The 17,086-nt window shown below is 35.3% G+C and overlaps 1 protein-coding gene across 17 annotated transcripts in view; it reads right to left on the reverse strand.

The window, feature by feature from the left end:
• Nucleotides 1–17,086, reverse strand: part of trpc5a (transient receptor potential cation channel, subfamily C, member 5a) — a 146,338-nt gene that overhangs the window by 81,403 nt on the left and 47,849 nt on the right. For all 17 annotated transcript variants that reach the window (NM_001441823.1, NM_001441824.1, NM_001441826.1 and 14 more), the window contains 1 exon segment: nt 3,735–4,256. In NM_001441823.1, the coding sequence (NP_001428752.1) occupies nt 3,735–4,256 (522 nt within the window).

The following is a 17,086-nucleotide window of genomic DNA, read 5'->3' on the forward strand; positions in this document are numbered from 1 at the left end:
TATAACGATGGTTTGTTCTGTAGATTATCAAAAAAAAAAAAAAAAATTAGCTTAAAGGGGCTAATAATTTTGTCCCAAAAATAGTTTTTAAAAAAAATTTAAAACAGCTTTTATTCTAGCGGAAATAAAACAAATAAGACTTTTTCTAGAAGAAAAAATATGATCAGACATACTGTGAAAATTTCCCTGCTCTGTCGAACATCATTTGGGAAACATTTAAAAAAGATATATATCTTAGCTTTGGATGAGCTGCACAAGAATCTAGTTTCACACAGGGGAGTAGTCTGAGAACAATAACCTGACAAAAGACTTATAAAATAGATGTGATAAATGTGAAATCTAAACAATGTTTTACATTGTATGTGCTTTATTTTCTTATAATTCAACAGCCCATCGTCAATTACACCTTACTTAAAGTCTGTGTGAAATCAAAATTTGCAATATTTATTTAGCTAGAGCACATTGGTATTTGTTAGGTAAACAAGAAATCTGTGAAAGTAAATTAATTCGCTGAAAAATCTTTAATCTTTAATCAAACTCTGACTTATCTGTGTTTGAGTGACGGTTCTTCTCTGTCAACATCAATTTGACTGCTTCAGCCACAATAATCTTAGCCATGCCCCTCTACTTCTGCCCCCCTAGTCTCAGCAACTTTAAGTACATGCAGACTTTAAATTAATATTCAAAATATTGGCTTTTGTTTTTAACAGCACTAACTTAAACAGGAACCAGTGAAGACTGAGTACATTTTGACAGATTTTTTTTTGTCAACAATCACTTTAAGTCAAGCCTTAGTTCCGACGCACTACTTCATTGTCGCATTCACAGCTACTGCCTAGAGATTTCCTAATCACGTCCAAGACAATTTGGACGTTGACTTGGAAGGCAACTGGCCACAGGCAGTAGGCAGCGTGTCAGTGCACAAGGTTTTGGAACAAAGCTCCTGTCTTTCATCTGCCTAGTGCTTCTTTCTCATTGTCTCCATCTCCTGTCTTTCTAATCTCGTCAAGCCTCTGGTTTTTCAGCACACATTGTATCCCCCTGCGGATCTGAAAGTTCAGAGAGAAAGACAGTATGGCACTTTCCCTGTTGCCTTGGGTTAGGAACAACACATTCTGAGATAGATTGCATGATAATATTGCATGAGTCTGCAGAACGCTATTAAATTGGGGTGGGAAAAAAAGTGAGTGGACTTCTCCAACACAAAGAAAGTTTCTCTCACTAGCTTGGTGTTTTCTATGTTGAGTATTTCAAGAAAAGTTTTTGGCTGGTGCAGAATGTGTGGATATATCAAGAACATGATTTAAAAGTAAAGAAAAGTTAGATGCATACCTGACAAAACTTGTCAAGAATATGTCTGGTTCATATTTCACATCTAAATAAAAGTTTAGTTTTAGGACAATTACCATTTCAGGCAGACTGAGGAACAGCTTCCCCCCCCCCCAAACCCCCCCCCCCCCCCCCCCCTACACCCATACTCAGCATAAATATTGCATTATTTATTAATTGAAATTTGCACAATTAAAATTGCACATATTTATCACACTTCATTGCACTAATTCATCTTGAGTTGTACATACCCATTGTCCATATACATTTGTAATTATGTTCATATCTATCTGCATACCTCTGATTATTAATAGCAACCTTTACATATACTCATCTATTGTAAATCTCTGTTCATAGTTAATACAACCTGTATATAATGTTCATAGTACATTAAATCTGTATCCTGCACTTGCTGCTATTGTACTCCTGGTTACATCTAAACTGCATTTCATTGCCTTGTACTTGTGTAATGACAATAAAGTTGAATCTAATCTAATTATCATAATAAAGCTCATTCCCCAGCCACGAAATAAAGTCTGCTTATTACTGTAATATGAAAATGTATATATTATTAAAATATCATTACACATTTGAGTAAATTAATTATCATTTTAAAAGACACATAAATAAATAAATAAATAAATAAATAAATAAATAAAGTTTATATTTTATATAGTTTTTATTAGTATACAATTACATTTATTTTCTTATTATTATTTTTTATATTTTTTATTATTTTTTATTTTTATTATTATTTATTTTTTTGGGTTAATATTTCAAGAATATTTACAGTAAATGTTTTCTTTTAGTATCAATGTATAACTATTGTAGAATTTATTAATGGTCTTATTTTGTATTAAATTGGTCTGGTTTTAGTTTTAAAAAATCTTATAGTAATGTCTTAGTATATTTCTGTTTTTTAAAGGTGTCAATATAATACTTCATTATTTTTATTTTATTTATGATTTAAATTTTGCTTATTTAATTTTCAAGATGCATGAAAATCACAGATATTTCCCTATAGCAACTAGATTAAAGGTGCTGTATGTTTTTGACTCTTCTAAAGCATAAAAATACCATATTATGTTTGCAGATATTTAAGAAACATGCTATATAAGAGAACATTCTTGTTTATCTGAAAAACAATGCTAAAGTCAGATATTCTGCTTTGAAAATGCTGAAGCGTCTGTCTTTGTTTTGCCAATTTAGCCAATTATATTTCAGCACCCTGAGTTGTCTTCATGGAAAACAGCGTATTTCATTTATTCAGTCAGGAAGGCTCTCAAAGTATCCGTCCAAAAATGCGACCTCTGGTGGACAGTAGCACACTCCGAAATGAGAGATTCAGAGTTCCACGGGTGGTTATTATTAGAAAATAATATAACAGACGTAACGATACACCAACGTAAACATTAGGAGAGCAAGTTACATTGTAACCCTGTGTCCTAACAACATGCCACGTGATGAGATATGCAGTGATAAGCAATTTTTCTGTTTGCACCAGACGTTGAACCAAACAGAAATTTAAATACAGCCACTCAAAAAGCACAGAATAGTGCACTCACTGCACTTCAGCGAAATAGTAAGGTTTAAAATCTATTTTTTACATGTTAAACCTCTTTAACTTTATTAAATGTAGATGCTGAATCACTGATATGTGTTGCCTTGCACTATGACAATAAATTATGACAATAAAAATCATGCAAAATGGCATTCAAACTCAAATTATTAGCATTTAACACTGAATAAAGCGCATGAGCTGTATCTGAGGTGATCAAAGTCCATCCTGTTGATCACCTGTGAAAAGCCGTTTCTAAAATAAAAATGTCAGGTGTTGGTAAGGACAAAAACTCCTTTTATTATGAAAATTGATTTCTTCTATCACGTGCCATTGCTTTTAGTTTAACTTACAGTTCACATCAGTCTTAAATAAGCCTTTAGGCTCGATAGTCAGGCACACTCATGTCATTCTGGCAACCTGCGATTTGCGTGGACTCAGAGAAGGAACAGAGTGAAAATGTGTTTTGATCCAGGAGTGCAATACCTAGTTCAACCACTGGGTGTCAAACTTAGACACTGCACCTATTAATGAAAATCATAGATATTTCCCAATATCAGCTAGATTAAATTAAACCTAAACATATACAATACACTTTTAGAAATAATATCTTTACTGTGTTGCATTTGCTGACAGCATTTAGCAAGAATTAATAGGAAACTATTTGATGCAATTGCAAAACGCCGCTAGTGTAAATCCTCAGCAACAAACACTCTCCAAATGATCTCGTACAGTGATTTACTAAGCAATAAACTTCACCTCAGAGAATAAACTTGTGCACAGCTAATTCGCTACACTCCACCATTAGCATTGCCCATCCACAACAATCTAGAAGAAATCTTCTCACCTCTTTCTGGTGGTATTTGATGGCCAGCTTGAGTTTGGCCAGGTCTCTGCACTCGCGTGGGTCCAGCTCCTCACTCTGATCGTCACGGTGGTTGAGAATGGTCTCCAGCTCACGGGAGCTTCGTGCCTGGTCCAGCAGGTCTTTAGCGAAGAGCTTGCACTGCTGAGAAAGCTCCTCGTACTCCTGCCGAAACTCGTTCTCCACTTTGCTGAGCTCCTTGAGTTCCCAGCCCAGTCTGAAGGCGGTCAGGATGGGATCCTCGCTGGAGAGGGCGATGAGGGACGGGCTGGCAAGCGCTTTGTAGATGTTGAGACGGGACCGGGAGTGACGCAGACTGTCCACTTCAGAGCTGGACACACACTCCACGCAGTCGCAGCGGATCTGGTGCGGCCGAGGGATGGTGACTTTGCGCTGAACCAGGAGTTTGATGATCTCGTAGTTGTTTGTGTGAGCTGCCAGCATGATAGGGGTGATGTCAGGCGTGAACTCCGAGAACTGGGCGTCCATCATTAAGGAAGGGACCTGAAAAACAAGCAGGACAAAGTTCATCAAGAGTGTTTCTACTATGAGCTGTGTGCATAATTATAAAAACCAGTCAATTTGACTGTTGCAAGTTTCAACAGGTTCACTCACTTTAAGTATTGTAACAGCAGTACAGCAAAGTAACAGAATATAGATGACAACACTGTAAAATGAAGTCGCATTATGGGACCACCAACTTTTAAACCTAAAAAGTTGGAAAAAGTGACTTCTATTAACATTTTTAATCGTTTAAAGGGAGATATGGTCTGGATTGGTGTTGTACATTACGATAAAAAAAACCTTGTAATATACTGCCAGTGCATTTTCTGTTATTTTACAAACTTATTTATATATTAAACATTATATTATTTAAAACTACTAAAATGTGAATAAAAGTCTGCTTTGTTAAACTTTAGAGTTGAACTTTCAACATCAAAAGTCTACAGAGCTGAGATCAAGCTTACATAATGCAATTCACAATCGTAAATAAACAGAAAACACTTGTAAATTACTAAATATGGCAACTGTTAAACAACAGATATTGTTTACAGTATAGACTTTTTAAAAGAGAGTAAAACCATTGCTTTTAAAGTGATAAGTTGACATCAAAAGCGTTTAGTTACTTTACATAAATAATGTGAGCAAACCCGCTGCCTTATCAATAATTAAGTAATTGAACTGTGTAGTTATGAAAATCAAGTCAACTTAACCGTTTCAAGTTTACTCATTTTAAGTAAAGCAACTAAATGCTTTTTACAGTATGCAGCAATCTTTCAACTCGCACCACATTAACACAAACAGTAAAGTAACAAAATACAGATGACTAGACAAGAGTCTGGATCTCCATTTAGCACAGAAAAACCACAAATGATCCCTTTAAGATCTCAGAACACAAGATCCATGCAGAGTGTTTCACCTGACAGTCCATCAGTATAAAAGAAGCTAAAAATGTAATTGTAAAGTTGACTTTTATAAGGGAGTAAACCTATTACTTTTAAAATGATTAATTGACATTAAAAGCGTTTAGTTACTTTACATAAATAATGTGCGTAAACCCGTTGCCTGCTTTTTGCTTTTTTTGGTTGTGAATTGCATTATAGGACCTTGATCTTTTCTCTGTCCACTTTTGATGTTAAAAACTCAACTCTGCAGTATAACAAATGACTTTTATTAACTTTTTAGCATTTTAAAATAAGGCATTAGAAAAAATACATAGATGAATAATTCTGTAAAATAACAGAAAATGTACTGGCAGATCATTCATTCATTTTCTTTTCGGCTTAGTCCCTTAATAATCACAGACTGAACCGCCAACCCATCCAGCATATGTTTTACACAGCAGATGCCCTTCCAGCTGCAACCCATCACTGGGAAACATCCATACACATCATACGGACAATTTAGCTTACCCAATTCACCTGTCCCGGATGTCTTTGGACTGTGGGGGAAACCGGAGCACCCGGAGGAAACCCGGAGAACATGCAAACTCCACACAGAAACGCCAACTGACCCAGCCGAGGCTCGAACAAGTGGCATGTTTGCTGTGAGGCGAACATGCAACCCACTGTGCCTGCAGCCCTGGCAGTTTATTACAAGGGTTTTGTACCATAGTATAAATCACCAACCCAGACAATATCTCACTTTTAATTATTATTTTAATTATTAAAGGTTAAAAGTTGCCCTTAATGGTCCCATAATACAATTTAAAGCAGAAATAACCAGGAAAGAACAAAAAAATTAATCACAAAATATGTGTATGCATGTAATTTGTTAATTTATGAAATAAATTTTATAATTTGTAAAATTAATACATTACTGTTTATCTTGTCAGTTATTTTGTCTGGACCTCAAAACTTATATTGCATACTTACATTTTAGACAATTCATTATATGGGTCAAAATTACAGAATTTTCGTTTATGCTAAAAATGATTAGGATATTAAGCAATGACCATGTGAAGATTTTTGCAAATGTCCCACTGTAAATGTATCAAAACTTATTTGATTAGTAATATGCATTGCTTGGAACTTTATTAGGTGATTTTCTCACTATTTCGATTTTTCTGAACCCTCAAAATTTTAGATTGTTAAATTGTTGTAGCAAACTATTCATCAACAAAAAGTGTATTTATTCAGCTAATGAAAAAAGTTTCCACATGATCGATTTGTGTTGGGACAGCATAAAGGAATTAAATTAGTTGTTTTTTCAAGTTTAAGTGGATTGAAGTTAAAAAAAAAAAAGTTGCCCCCCCCAAAAAAATCAAGAATTGTGTTGATTCAGCTCATTTTAAATAAGTAGTTTGAACAAACAACAAAGATTTTTTGAGTCTAATAATTTAAGAATCTCAATTTCAGAAAAAAAACATCACATTTTAGATACTTTTTATCTTTTATTTAGAAATGTATTGTTTGTTTTAAATGTGTTTTGACAGGGGGAAACTGTACAAGTTGGTAAATGTTTGAAGCTCTGATTCAGCCCAAGACAGCAGCTAAAACTGGATCGTTATATTTGCCTCATATCTCCAGAAGAAATGCTAATTTGACAGAAACGAGAAATGTTTAAAAGCACAGAAGCTTCCAGAAGATGTGATGCGAGACAGTCTTAAGCTCCGCCTTCTCTGCCTTCACTCCTCCCTGAGTCTGGAAGATGAAACAGGAGCGAAACACTGTTTACAGCTTGAGTGAACAGAAAAACAAGTGATGATGGAGGAGCTCTGCATATATATATCACCCTGTCCTTGCAGCTGTTTGCCGAGGAGGGAGAGAAACCCTGTCAGGAAGATGAACCGCAAACCAATCAGAGCCTTTCCTCTTTTTCACCTCTCCTTCTGTCTGTCTTTCACCCCATTTGTACCTTTTCTCCTCATCAATCACATCCACAATCACTCACGAATCCCAGTCTAATTTCTCAACCCATACAGTAAAACTATTTTCTGGCTAAAATGTATGCTGAATATAGGTGTAACTGTGAGGCTGAATTAAATATAATTTTTAAATCAAAATATATTTTAAAATGTATTTGTGGGTCAGTAAAACACATTTCCAGCCTCACAATATAATGTGGATGAGATCTATTGATCCATTCATGTAGATAACAATAAATTCAGAAAATTTGCATTTTAAAGTTGATTAGAGTAACAGATGATTGTATTATTATATAATTAAGATTATAACATGTACAACTGATTACAGTGGTATATATTTATATATATATATATATATATATATATATATATATATATATATATATATATATATATATATATTTAACAGCAATGAAATTTTCACAGCATGTCTGATAATGTTTTTTTTCTTCTAGAGAAAGTCTTCTTTGTTTTATTTCCGCTAGAATAAAAGCAGTTTTAAATTTTTTAAACACCATTTTAAGGACCAAATTATGAGCCCTTTTATGCAAATTTTTTTTTCAATAGTCAACAGAAAACTCCATCATTATAAAATTACTTGCCTAATTATCCTAACCTGCCTAGTTAACCTAATTAACCCAGTTAAGCCTTTAAATGTCACTTTAAGCTGTATAGAAGTGTTAAATATTATTTACTGTCATCATGGCAAAGATAAAATAAATCAGTTATTAGAAATGAGTTATTAAAACTATTATGTTTAGAAATGTGCTGAAAAAAATCTCTCCGTTAAACAGAAACTGGGGAAAAAAATAAACAGGGGGCTAATAATTTTGACTTTAACTGTGTGTGTGTGTGTGTGTGTGTGTGTATATATATATATATATATATATATATATATATATATATATATATATATACATATACACACACACACACACACACACACACACACACACACACACACACACACACACACACACACACACACACGCACACACACGCACACACACACACACACACACACACACACACACACACACACACACACACACACACACACACACACACACACACACACACACACACACACAGTTCTGTCTGGTTCTCGAATCTGATTGGTTGATACTCTGCAACCTCAGCACTCATACAGCCTCTTCCTCCATTGATATTACTCCGCCCACACAGAGTGACAGCAGATAAATAAGCTCACTACAGTTTGACAAATATTGCAGCTGTTGGACAACATAACTTACTTTTGAGCCTTTTTTAGGCAAGAATGTAGTTGTTTAGGTTGCAACTATGCAGTTTATTTATAAGGATAGCACCTTTTTAAAATATTTATAATTTGGAGATTCAGCGCATTGACAGCCATTAGGCGGTCATTGAGCGGAGCAAAAAGGGGTTAACGTTTTGCCACAAGATGGCAACAGAGACTGCATAATAAGTCCATAGGAGAGGAAAAACTTTGCACACACAGCTAAATCATTATAAAACTGGTAAGTGACATTACAAGTCAATCTCTTGCTTTTGTATGTGGTTGTGCTGTATTTATACCACAGTAATCTGGTAGTGTTTGCTTTGGCTTGGTTTTTTCTGGGTTAATTATTGTGATATCATGATTGCAAAAGAGAAATACTGGGAAATCTCTGCAGACTGATGGCATTTCAATACTGGCTCTAAAGTGACTTTGGTGATGTAGCAACGGTTTCTGCATTTCTGATGTCAGCTGCAGATGTGAATGAATGGCGGAAGAAAGTAGTTCCTTATACAAAAGAATTTTTTTGCCTCTCCATGTTTGATTTTCTTTTTTTATATACGCGATTATGTCGTTAAACTGCTGTATAAATGCAACCTTTTTTATCTTTTTATATTTTTGTTTAATTTACATAACATACATTTTCAAAATGATTGACAAAAAATATACAACAAAAAAATTTACAATTAAATTATTTTCCTTAATTTAAACATTTTAGAAACCAAGTAAACAATTTTATCCAGTGTTACATTCATGTACTTTCTTAGAATTAGTCAATTAACTAATTAGAAATACAGAAATAGTGTATTGGTACAAAATATATTTATGTGACCATATTTTTTCAAATATATTTTAGCAAATACATTTTTTGTACATTTTGAAATATATATTTTAAACACATTTGTTAATTTATTTATTTTTTAACCTTGTGTGTTTACTTCCATTTGCGAGTCTAGAGTCTATTCAAACACAGAGGCACACACTTAAACACATATCATATGCACGCCACCATTAATCCAATTATAAGTGCCCTTATAAAACCAAAATGCTCAATCCCATCATAAAAAGCCAGGAGAACATTATGGAAATATGATTTGTGGTCCTGTGGTGTTACAAGCCAGCGAGTGAGTAAGTGAGGTTTGCAAACGCATTTTATTTTGAGATTTATTTTCAGTCCATTAGTATAACAGTCCTCCCCCAGAACTCCCAAGTGGCTGCAAGGGTTGCTATAGCGATAGCAATGCAAAATAGCCCATGCTCTGCAAACGGCGGGCACACGGTGCATGGGCTTGATGCCAATTTAGGCCCCACGGCACTGCCCGCAACAGCCTTACTTGATGTATCTGCACCACCGGAGTTCACTTTAGAAAACCAAATAATGAAGCAAAACAACAAACCTCGCCACTGGCTTTATTTCCCCTAATGCTTGTTCGCTCCAACATTAAAAGTAGAGAAAGCCTGGGCTTCTCTTGTGAACAGCATTAGTGATGTGGTACTTCATGTTGTCAAACCGTGTGTGTTTAATGCAAGGGGGAGAAGCAAAGCTACCTGGAGCTGAATAAACATCTGTACTGCTGCTGTGGAAATCAGTCAAGGTGTAGCACAATGATAAAAGAGTTACAAAATAATTAAGCTGAGCACATCTGTGCTTTGGGACGTCTATTGAAAAACATTAATTCCTTATATAACATCTAAAGCGTCTAAAACCAACACAATCTCACGGCAATTCACAACTTTTTCATTTAGTGGCTACAAATTCGTACGATCTAATTCGTACATTTTAGTACGATTTGCATATCCTCCAATGACGGTTGGGTTTAGGGGTGGGGTTAGGTGCCACGCCTCTTTTTTAAATTCGTACATTTTCTTACGACTGAACTCGTACGAATTCGTACGAATTAGCCACTAAACTGCCAAAACGTAAAATACTTACGTTTTCTCGTGAGATCAGGCTGTCTAAAACATACAATTAAAGACAAAGTTATTAGCACTCCTGTCAAATTTGAATCCTTTTTCAAAAAATGTCAGTGCTCCCATCACTTGAGAAATATTTTTTAAAATTTCATTTAGGGATAATGGTTTAGCCTTCAAAATGTATTTAAATGTTGGCGCAATAGCCTAGTGGTTAGCGTGCTGACATATGGTGCAATAGCACGTCAGGGCGTCGTGAGTTTGAATCCCGGCTCGATGACATTTCCCTACCTCCTCTCTCTCTCTCCCCCACTTCGCTTCCTGTCTCCTATCTAATAAAGGAAAAAAGCCCCCCCCCCAAAAAAAAAAATATATAAATACAATTATAAACAAAGCAACAAATTATCTAAACATTGATTTGTAACTCCTTCAGAGTGTAAAAAATTCAAATATTATTGATTATTACTGCTCAAAGTTGGGCTGAACTATTTATTGTTTGAGCATCAATATCGCAGTGTGTGTTTCTGCAATAGTCACATCGCAGGATTGAATTATTTATAGAATAATAAAAGATAAAGGTATTTTAAAGCTATTTATTTAATGATGACACTGTTATATTACATTTCAATGTTCAATTTCTGTATTTGAATACTGTTAGACCTCCCTGAAAATCATAAAGCACAGTTTATTTATTTATTTATTTATTTTTGCTCGTAATTTATCAAAATTTATGCAGATACACCACACAGAAAAAGATTAGATCATTTTAGTCAATCTAAATTAACAAAACTTTCTAAATAGAGCAATTCAAATTATCTGGAGATATTATATTTATATCGCAAAGTCAGATTTTTCCAATATCAAGCAGCCTTCATTCAAAGTTACAGTACATTATACACTTGCAAGCACAAAAAAACCTGACAAGCTCCTTATTTCTGTGTTTACATATTAAAATACAGGACTGACATATTGAAGAGCTCATTCCAAATAAGCCAATATTTTTAATTTTAGGGGGATAGCATGAAATTAGGTTGACATTATGTTAATGTCAAGATATTCCATTAAACACTCCAAAAAATCCTGCTTGCTCATAATTAAAAACGCTAATGCAATACAATTCGTCAACATGCTGGCAGTTTATTTTTACTGCATGCAATCTGTTTAAATTTAAAACAGAAGTTTACTCAATCCATTAATCTTCTGCGTGAATATTTGTCATTGGCAGTAATACTGCATCACTGAAACTGGGCAGAGACTTTCTAGTATGCCTTGCATGGAAATGGAAAGAGTAAATGTAAGACTTGAGTGTTTTATAATGTGTTTTTGAGCCAGATGAGAAAGGGGGGGAGACTTTTACTGTTTACTAATCAGATATTAGAGGACTTAATGAGTTTATAATTTGTTGTGGTTTAAGGGTACACTTTTAGTGAAGAGAGGAGCTTAAGGTTACTGTTAGTGCATGTCCATTCCGCCAACCTGATTTCACCAAGTAGGACATGTTCCTGGATTACCAGCTTTGTTGATCCTGGAACAACATTCAAATCAACCAATCAGAATTAAGAGATACGTTTATCGTTTATGTTAAGTTTAGGTTTACGGTTCTGTTTATGCACTTCAACACTTCTACTATTGCATACATGTTAAAACACACATAAACACTTGCATTTTAAGCCAACATCTTTGTCTGTCTATTAAACTGACTGGAATAGTTCAACCCAAAATTCTGCCATCATGTATTCATCCTCCAATTGTTTCAAGCTGGTTTCTTTCTTCTGTTGAACACAAAGAAAGGTATACTGAAGATATATTAACACTGTAAAAAATATTTGTTAACTAACAGTTTCTGTATTTTGTGATATGCTAGTACCCCCTTACAAATCTCTCATTTACAGTCATATTTTTAATAGGAGGCAATACAATATAATATTTGTGCATATATATTAGATTATAGAGTACTGAAACCAAATCTGGAGTTAATGGAACAAAACAACTTATGATAACAGTCTAAAATTAGTATAACCAAATTTTTATGTTAGTAAAAATTAGAAAAAGAGCAAAATTTAAGAGAAACAAATGCATAAAATTGTTGAAATTTTGTAGTTTGTAACTTTCCCCAATATTTCACATGAACTGAAATGTATTATAAAGATCTAAAGATGTTCTGTGACTAAAATATATTTTTAAATAAACATATTTCATTGATTCAAATGAACCAAAATTTATGACTTATATTTACTGAGATATGGATAAAAATGTTCATTGTCAAAATGGAGTGTACTTAATAATGCTGTGCACTGTACAGCGTGAAACCTTTGTGTGAAACTCAGAAACCCTTGTTATTAGCGACACTACTGGCCAATATATGAACTGCAACCAGCAATCAAGTGTGTACACTATGATGCCATAAGCATGGCCTAACAACTTACAAGTTAAAATAGCTTATTTCTCTGAATTTGAACATTCTTAGAATGTACTTTAAATACAAAATAACACTGTTCTAGTGTTTTTTTTTTTTTTTTGATAATTGAATGAAAAAAAATCTTACATATTGTACCTTTAAATTAATAGATAATACAAAACTCATGCACTAAAAGTTTGCAGATTACTTAATGCACCACAATTCACAACTGAAATAAGTTTAGTAATATGGCGCATTTCTAAGTGAAGACTTGAATGAAACTGAATTGCTGCATATATAAAAAAAGAAAAGAAAAAAGAAGTAATTTAATGAGTTTCTGCAGATTCTGCATTTCAAGCTTGGCCTTACATCAGCTATTCACCTGAAGAAGAGAGTGATTCTGTGTGCATCATTGATTCTATTGCTTTAAAAAGGGCATTCATAACCTCCAGCGCTGATAAATTCAAAGTGATAGCTTTTATGTGCTGCGGCTTCCTTCTGGCACCGGGTCGCACAAATCGAGCCCCGGTTCATTGTGAATAGTGCTGTCACATGGCCTTTTTCAGCGTATGTTAGTAAAACTCAAAGTTACGCTCTCCTTCATCCTTCACTGCCTTCGAAATCAAGCATGCCACAAAAACGCCATCTACAACAATGCAAGCAAATGCAAGTGTTTCAGGTTAATCTTACCCTTGAATGAGAGAAAGATTAGAGGATAACAAAATGCAATCCAATAAAGATTTGTCGTGCTACGTGAGGTGAAAATCAAATCTGAAAGATAAATCTCTGCCATCTCATCTTTTCTATTAGCTTTGGAACACCCACTCATCTGAACACATGCACATAGAGTACAACCACAAATATGAACAGTTCCCACCTGCACTGCTCGGTAACACAGACATTCACTCAGTGCACACAAACACAGATTAGGCGTTGCATAAGTAGCAAGACACTGATATAATCTATAAGCAAACAATATACCTATATGTACCGTGTTCCAACAGGACTGGGGATCAAATACTCGTTCTCAAAACTGAGTCCGTTTTTTAGGTATCACTTTATTTTAGGGTGCAAATCTTGCTATTAATTAGAATTAATTATGACATTTGTCTCCATAAACTTCTTACTTGGCAACGCAGTGGCACAGTATGTAGTACTGTAGCCTAACAGCAAGAAGGTCGCTGGTTCGAGCCTCGGCTGGGTCAGTTGGCGTTTCTGTGTGGAGTTTGCATGTTCTCCCTCAGTTCGCATGGGTTTCCTCCGGATGTGCCAATTTCCCCCAAAGACATGTGGAACAGGTGAATTGGGTAGGCTAAATGAATTGGGTAGGCTAAATTGTCCATAGTGTATGAGTGTGAATGAGTGTGTGTGGATGTTTCCCAGACATGAGTTTAACTTTAACGTTAGCCCTACGCCTTGAAGCTAAAAAGAATTGGGACACCCCTACCTCTTCACGAGAACTCGCAAAACGAGTGGTAGGGGTAAGGGGAAGGGATAAGGGGTAGAATTGGGATTGGGCATAAGAAACTTGTATTATGCCACATGAAAAATCCACTCTTAAAACGAAAATCGACACATGAAAGTCTAAAGCCTGTACAGATAGCCTACAACAATTGTGGATAATTACTGCTTATCATCTAACCAACCATTTAATTTACAACCAATTGTATGTGATTTTGCTCACATGGCTGATAATTGAGTAGTAATCAGATGATGTAATTATTCTGCTGTCTTGCTGCCGCAGCCTATCGCAACATTGATGATCATGATTTTGAGAATCAATAGATCTGTTCTTCACAACAAACACAGACCACCACACAAGCCGTAATCGTCTCAGATCAAATCCTCCAGATATCTTAATCTGATTTGCAAATCCAAATCAGCCAGAGATCAGTTATCATAATTAAAAGATCAGAATCTGCTATAAAATCTTAGATTGGTAATTTCCGGCAGTTCCAGTGTTAAACATAGCAGTCATATTGACCCTTATTATATATTAGACATCATATTGTCACAACCTATTTACATTTAAAGCTGCTATTAAGATATTACAATTAAACTTTAAAGGTCGGTCATCATATTTTATGATGTTATTACCTTAAAAACATGATCCTTTTAGTAATACAGCATATAAATGTGTACTAGAGTTACTAGACCACCCGCAAAGATCCATGGCTCACTTTCATTTTCACTTTTACAAGAAGGAGAGTAATTTTTTTTTACACAAAAAAAAAAAAATATTGTTTAAAAAAACAAGTCTAAAGCCCTGGTCAGATCACACGAATCTGTCTCGATTTCGGCATGATTTCCTTGCCATATGGTGTCATGGGGAGTCGTAAGAGACAAATGGCATGTAAGCGTCGTGGGCATTTTTTCTCTGATCTTCACGACTTTGTGCGTGACACTGGACAATAAGAGCACATCATTTCTTATTTATATCTGTGAGTGCTGCCGCTAATTCGTGGGTCAGGTAATCAAAAAAATAGGCTGCATATTTACTTATGGGTGAGTCTCGGGTGGATAGGATCAATCATTCGTTATGCAAACTTTAACTACTTTCTCTAAAATATCAAATTGTTTTAAGCAATTTTCAATGACAGACTGGCACAAATATGCAGACATCTCCATTCTCACAATGATTTTTTTTAGTTCTCTTAGCATTCCAACTGAGTTTGTTCTTCCGAGGTAATCTGGAAACACGTTCAGTGCTGCTAATACATTGTAAAAGCTTGTCTTGCTTATTCAAATTACTTGATTAAACTAATTATATTGAAACTAATTAAATTAAAAATGAAAACTGTTTATTATAGGCTCCTCTGAAACTGTGAATATTTCACTTTAATTTTATTTAGGCTAGGAGTGTTTAATCAACCCATGGCAGGAAAGTAAACATTAAAGGCCCGTGCACACCAGAACAATTTTTGCTCGCGTTTTCTGTTGACATTTAACTAAGAATAAACTAAATAAATAAACTAAATAAACTAAATAAATGGCGGCAATGTGATCATGCACACCAACGCGCAAAACGGCGGGCACAAAGCGTCATTTTTAAAGAAACGCCTCATGCTCGTTTTTTTGTTATGATACGGCACGTCAAAACCTTCTCCTCCAATCAGATTGGCACTTTTGTTCACGTGCACAGACCTGCTGAAGTTACAGTAAACAGCACTTGGAGGCAAGCTCAAAACTGTCAACGTGAGCGCACATTGAAGAAGATGCCCAGAGGTGATACGAACGTGGAGCTGTTTATTGCTCTGTAAACAATAATCATTTCTTCATCGCTAGAGCTGAAGCTGCTACTTGAACCATACATGCTTGTTCGAGTCACCAGTAACTTTAACAAGCATGTGAACTTCCTCTCTTCCTTTTCTTCTTGTTATAAGCGGGGTGTCAGAAGCTTAAAGTTGTGTAGCGCCATCTAACGTCAACGAGTGATTTTGCATACTCTTCTGCTTGACGCCAGTAAAAATCGCTTGGGTTTGAATCCGGAAAAACGTCTCATAAAATGCTGACGATAAACGCAAACAAAAAGTGTCCCAGTGTGCATTTAAAAGGTTTAAAAGAAAATATCTTATTCAAATATATTAAAAAGGAAATATATCTTTGATCCTATCAATGTCATAACAAATGCCCTTAAATAATGTGGCCTAGTTGTCAGCAAGCATGAGTGTTTACTGAGATTGACATAAGATAAAAAAGCACTGAAATTAATAAGATATAAATATTGTTATTGCAACACTTGTGACTGTTGCTGGAAATAACGCTCTTTATGGACATCATGGCATGGCTGATCTTAAAGCAACGTGTAGTCTGCCACATTTATTACCCACGACAAGTCAAGATTTTATCAAGACAAAATCACATAATCTCACAATAATCACTTTCGTAACCGACAACTGATCTGACAGGGGCTTAAAATAAAGTTTTGTTTTTGTTAGCAGAAACTTGCTAGTCAACAGATATCTGCACATCCAAGAGTTATCACTTAGCTGATAATTAATAAAGTGTAATTGGCATGCTGTCCCGGTAGAGAGCCCTGAACTTGAAATATCCTCGAGCCCGGGGTTCCCTCCCATTAGAAGGGCGAGAGGGGTGTTCGATCTCAGGTAGGTCTCGAAAACTCCCCTGCTGCCGCCGTGTAAGAAGTGTAAACTTGGGTGATAATTTGGTTTAGTCGATTGGCTATGGTGTATGTTTTTGGACGGTGGGAGGAAATCGGGGAACCCGAAGGAAACCCACGTGAACACGGGGAGAACATAGAAACTCCGCACAGAAACACCGACCGGCCCAATAGGAGGTTGGACCGGCTGTGTTCTTGCTGTGAGGAACAGTGCTAGCCACTGGGCCACTGTGTCACCCTATCAGAAAAGGGTGGAGAGTAGAGGGGGGGGGGGTCTTTAAGA

Source organism: Danio rerio, chromosome 1, assembly GCF_052040795.2.
Source record: "Danio rerio strain M-AB ecotype USA chromosome 1, GRCz13ab, whole genome shotgun sequence".
Classification (NCBI taxonomy): domain Eukaryota; kingdom Metazoa; phylum Chordata; class Actinopteri; order Cypriniformes; family Danionidae; genus Danio; species Danio rerio.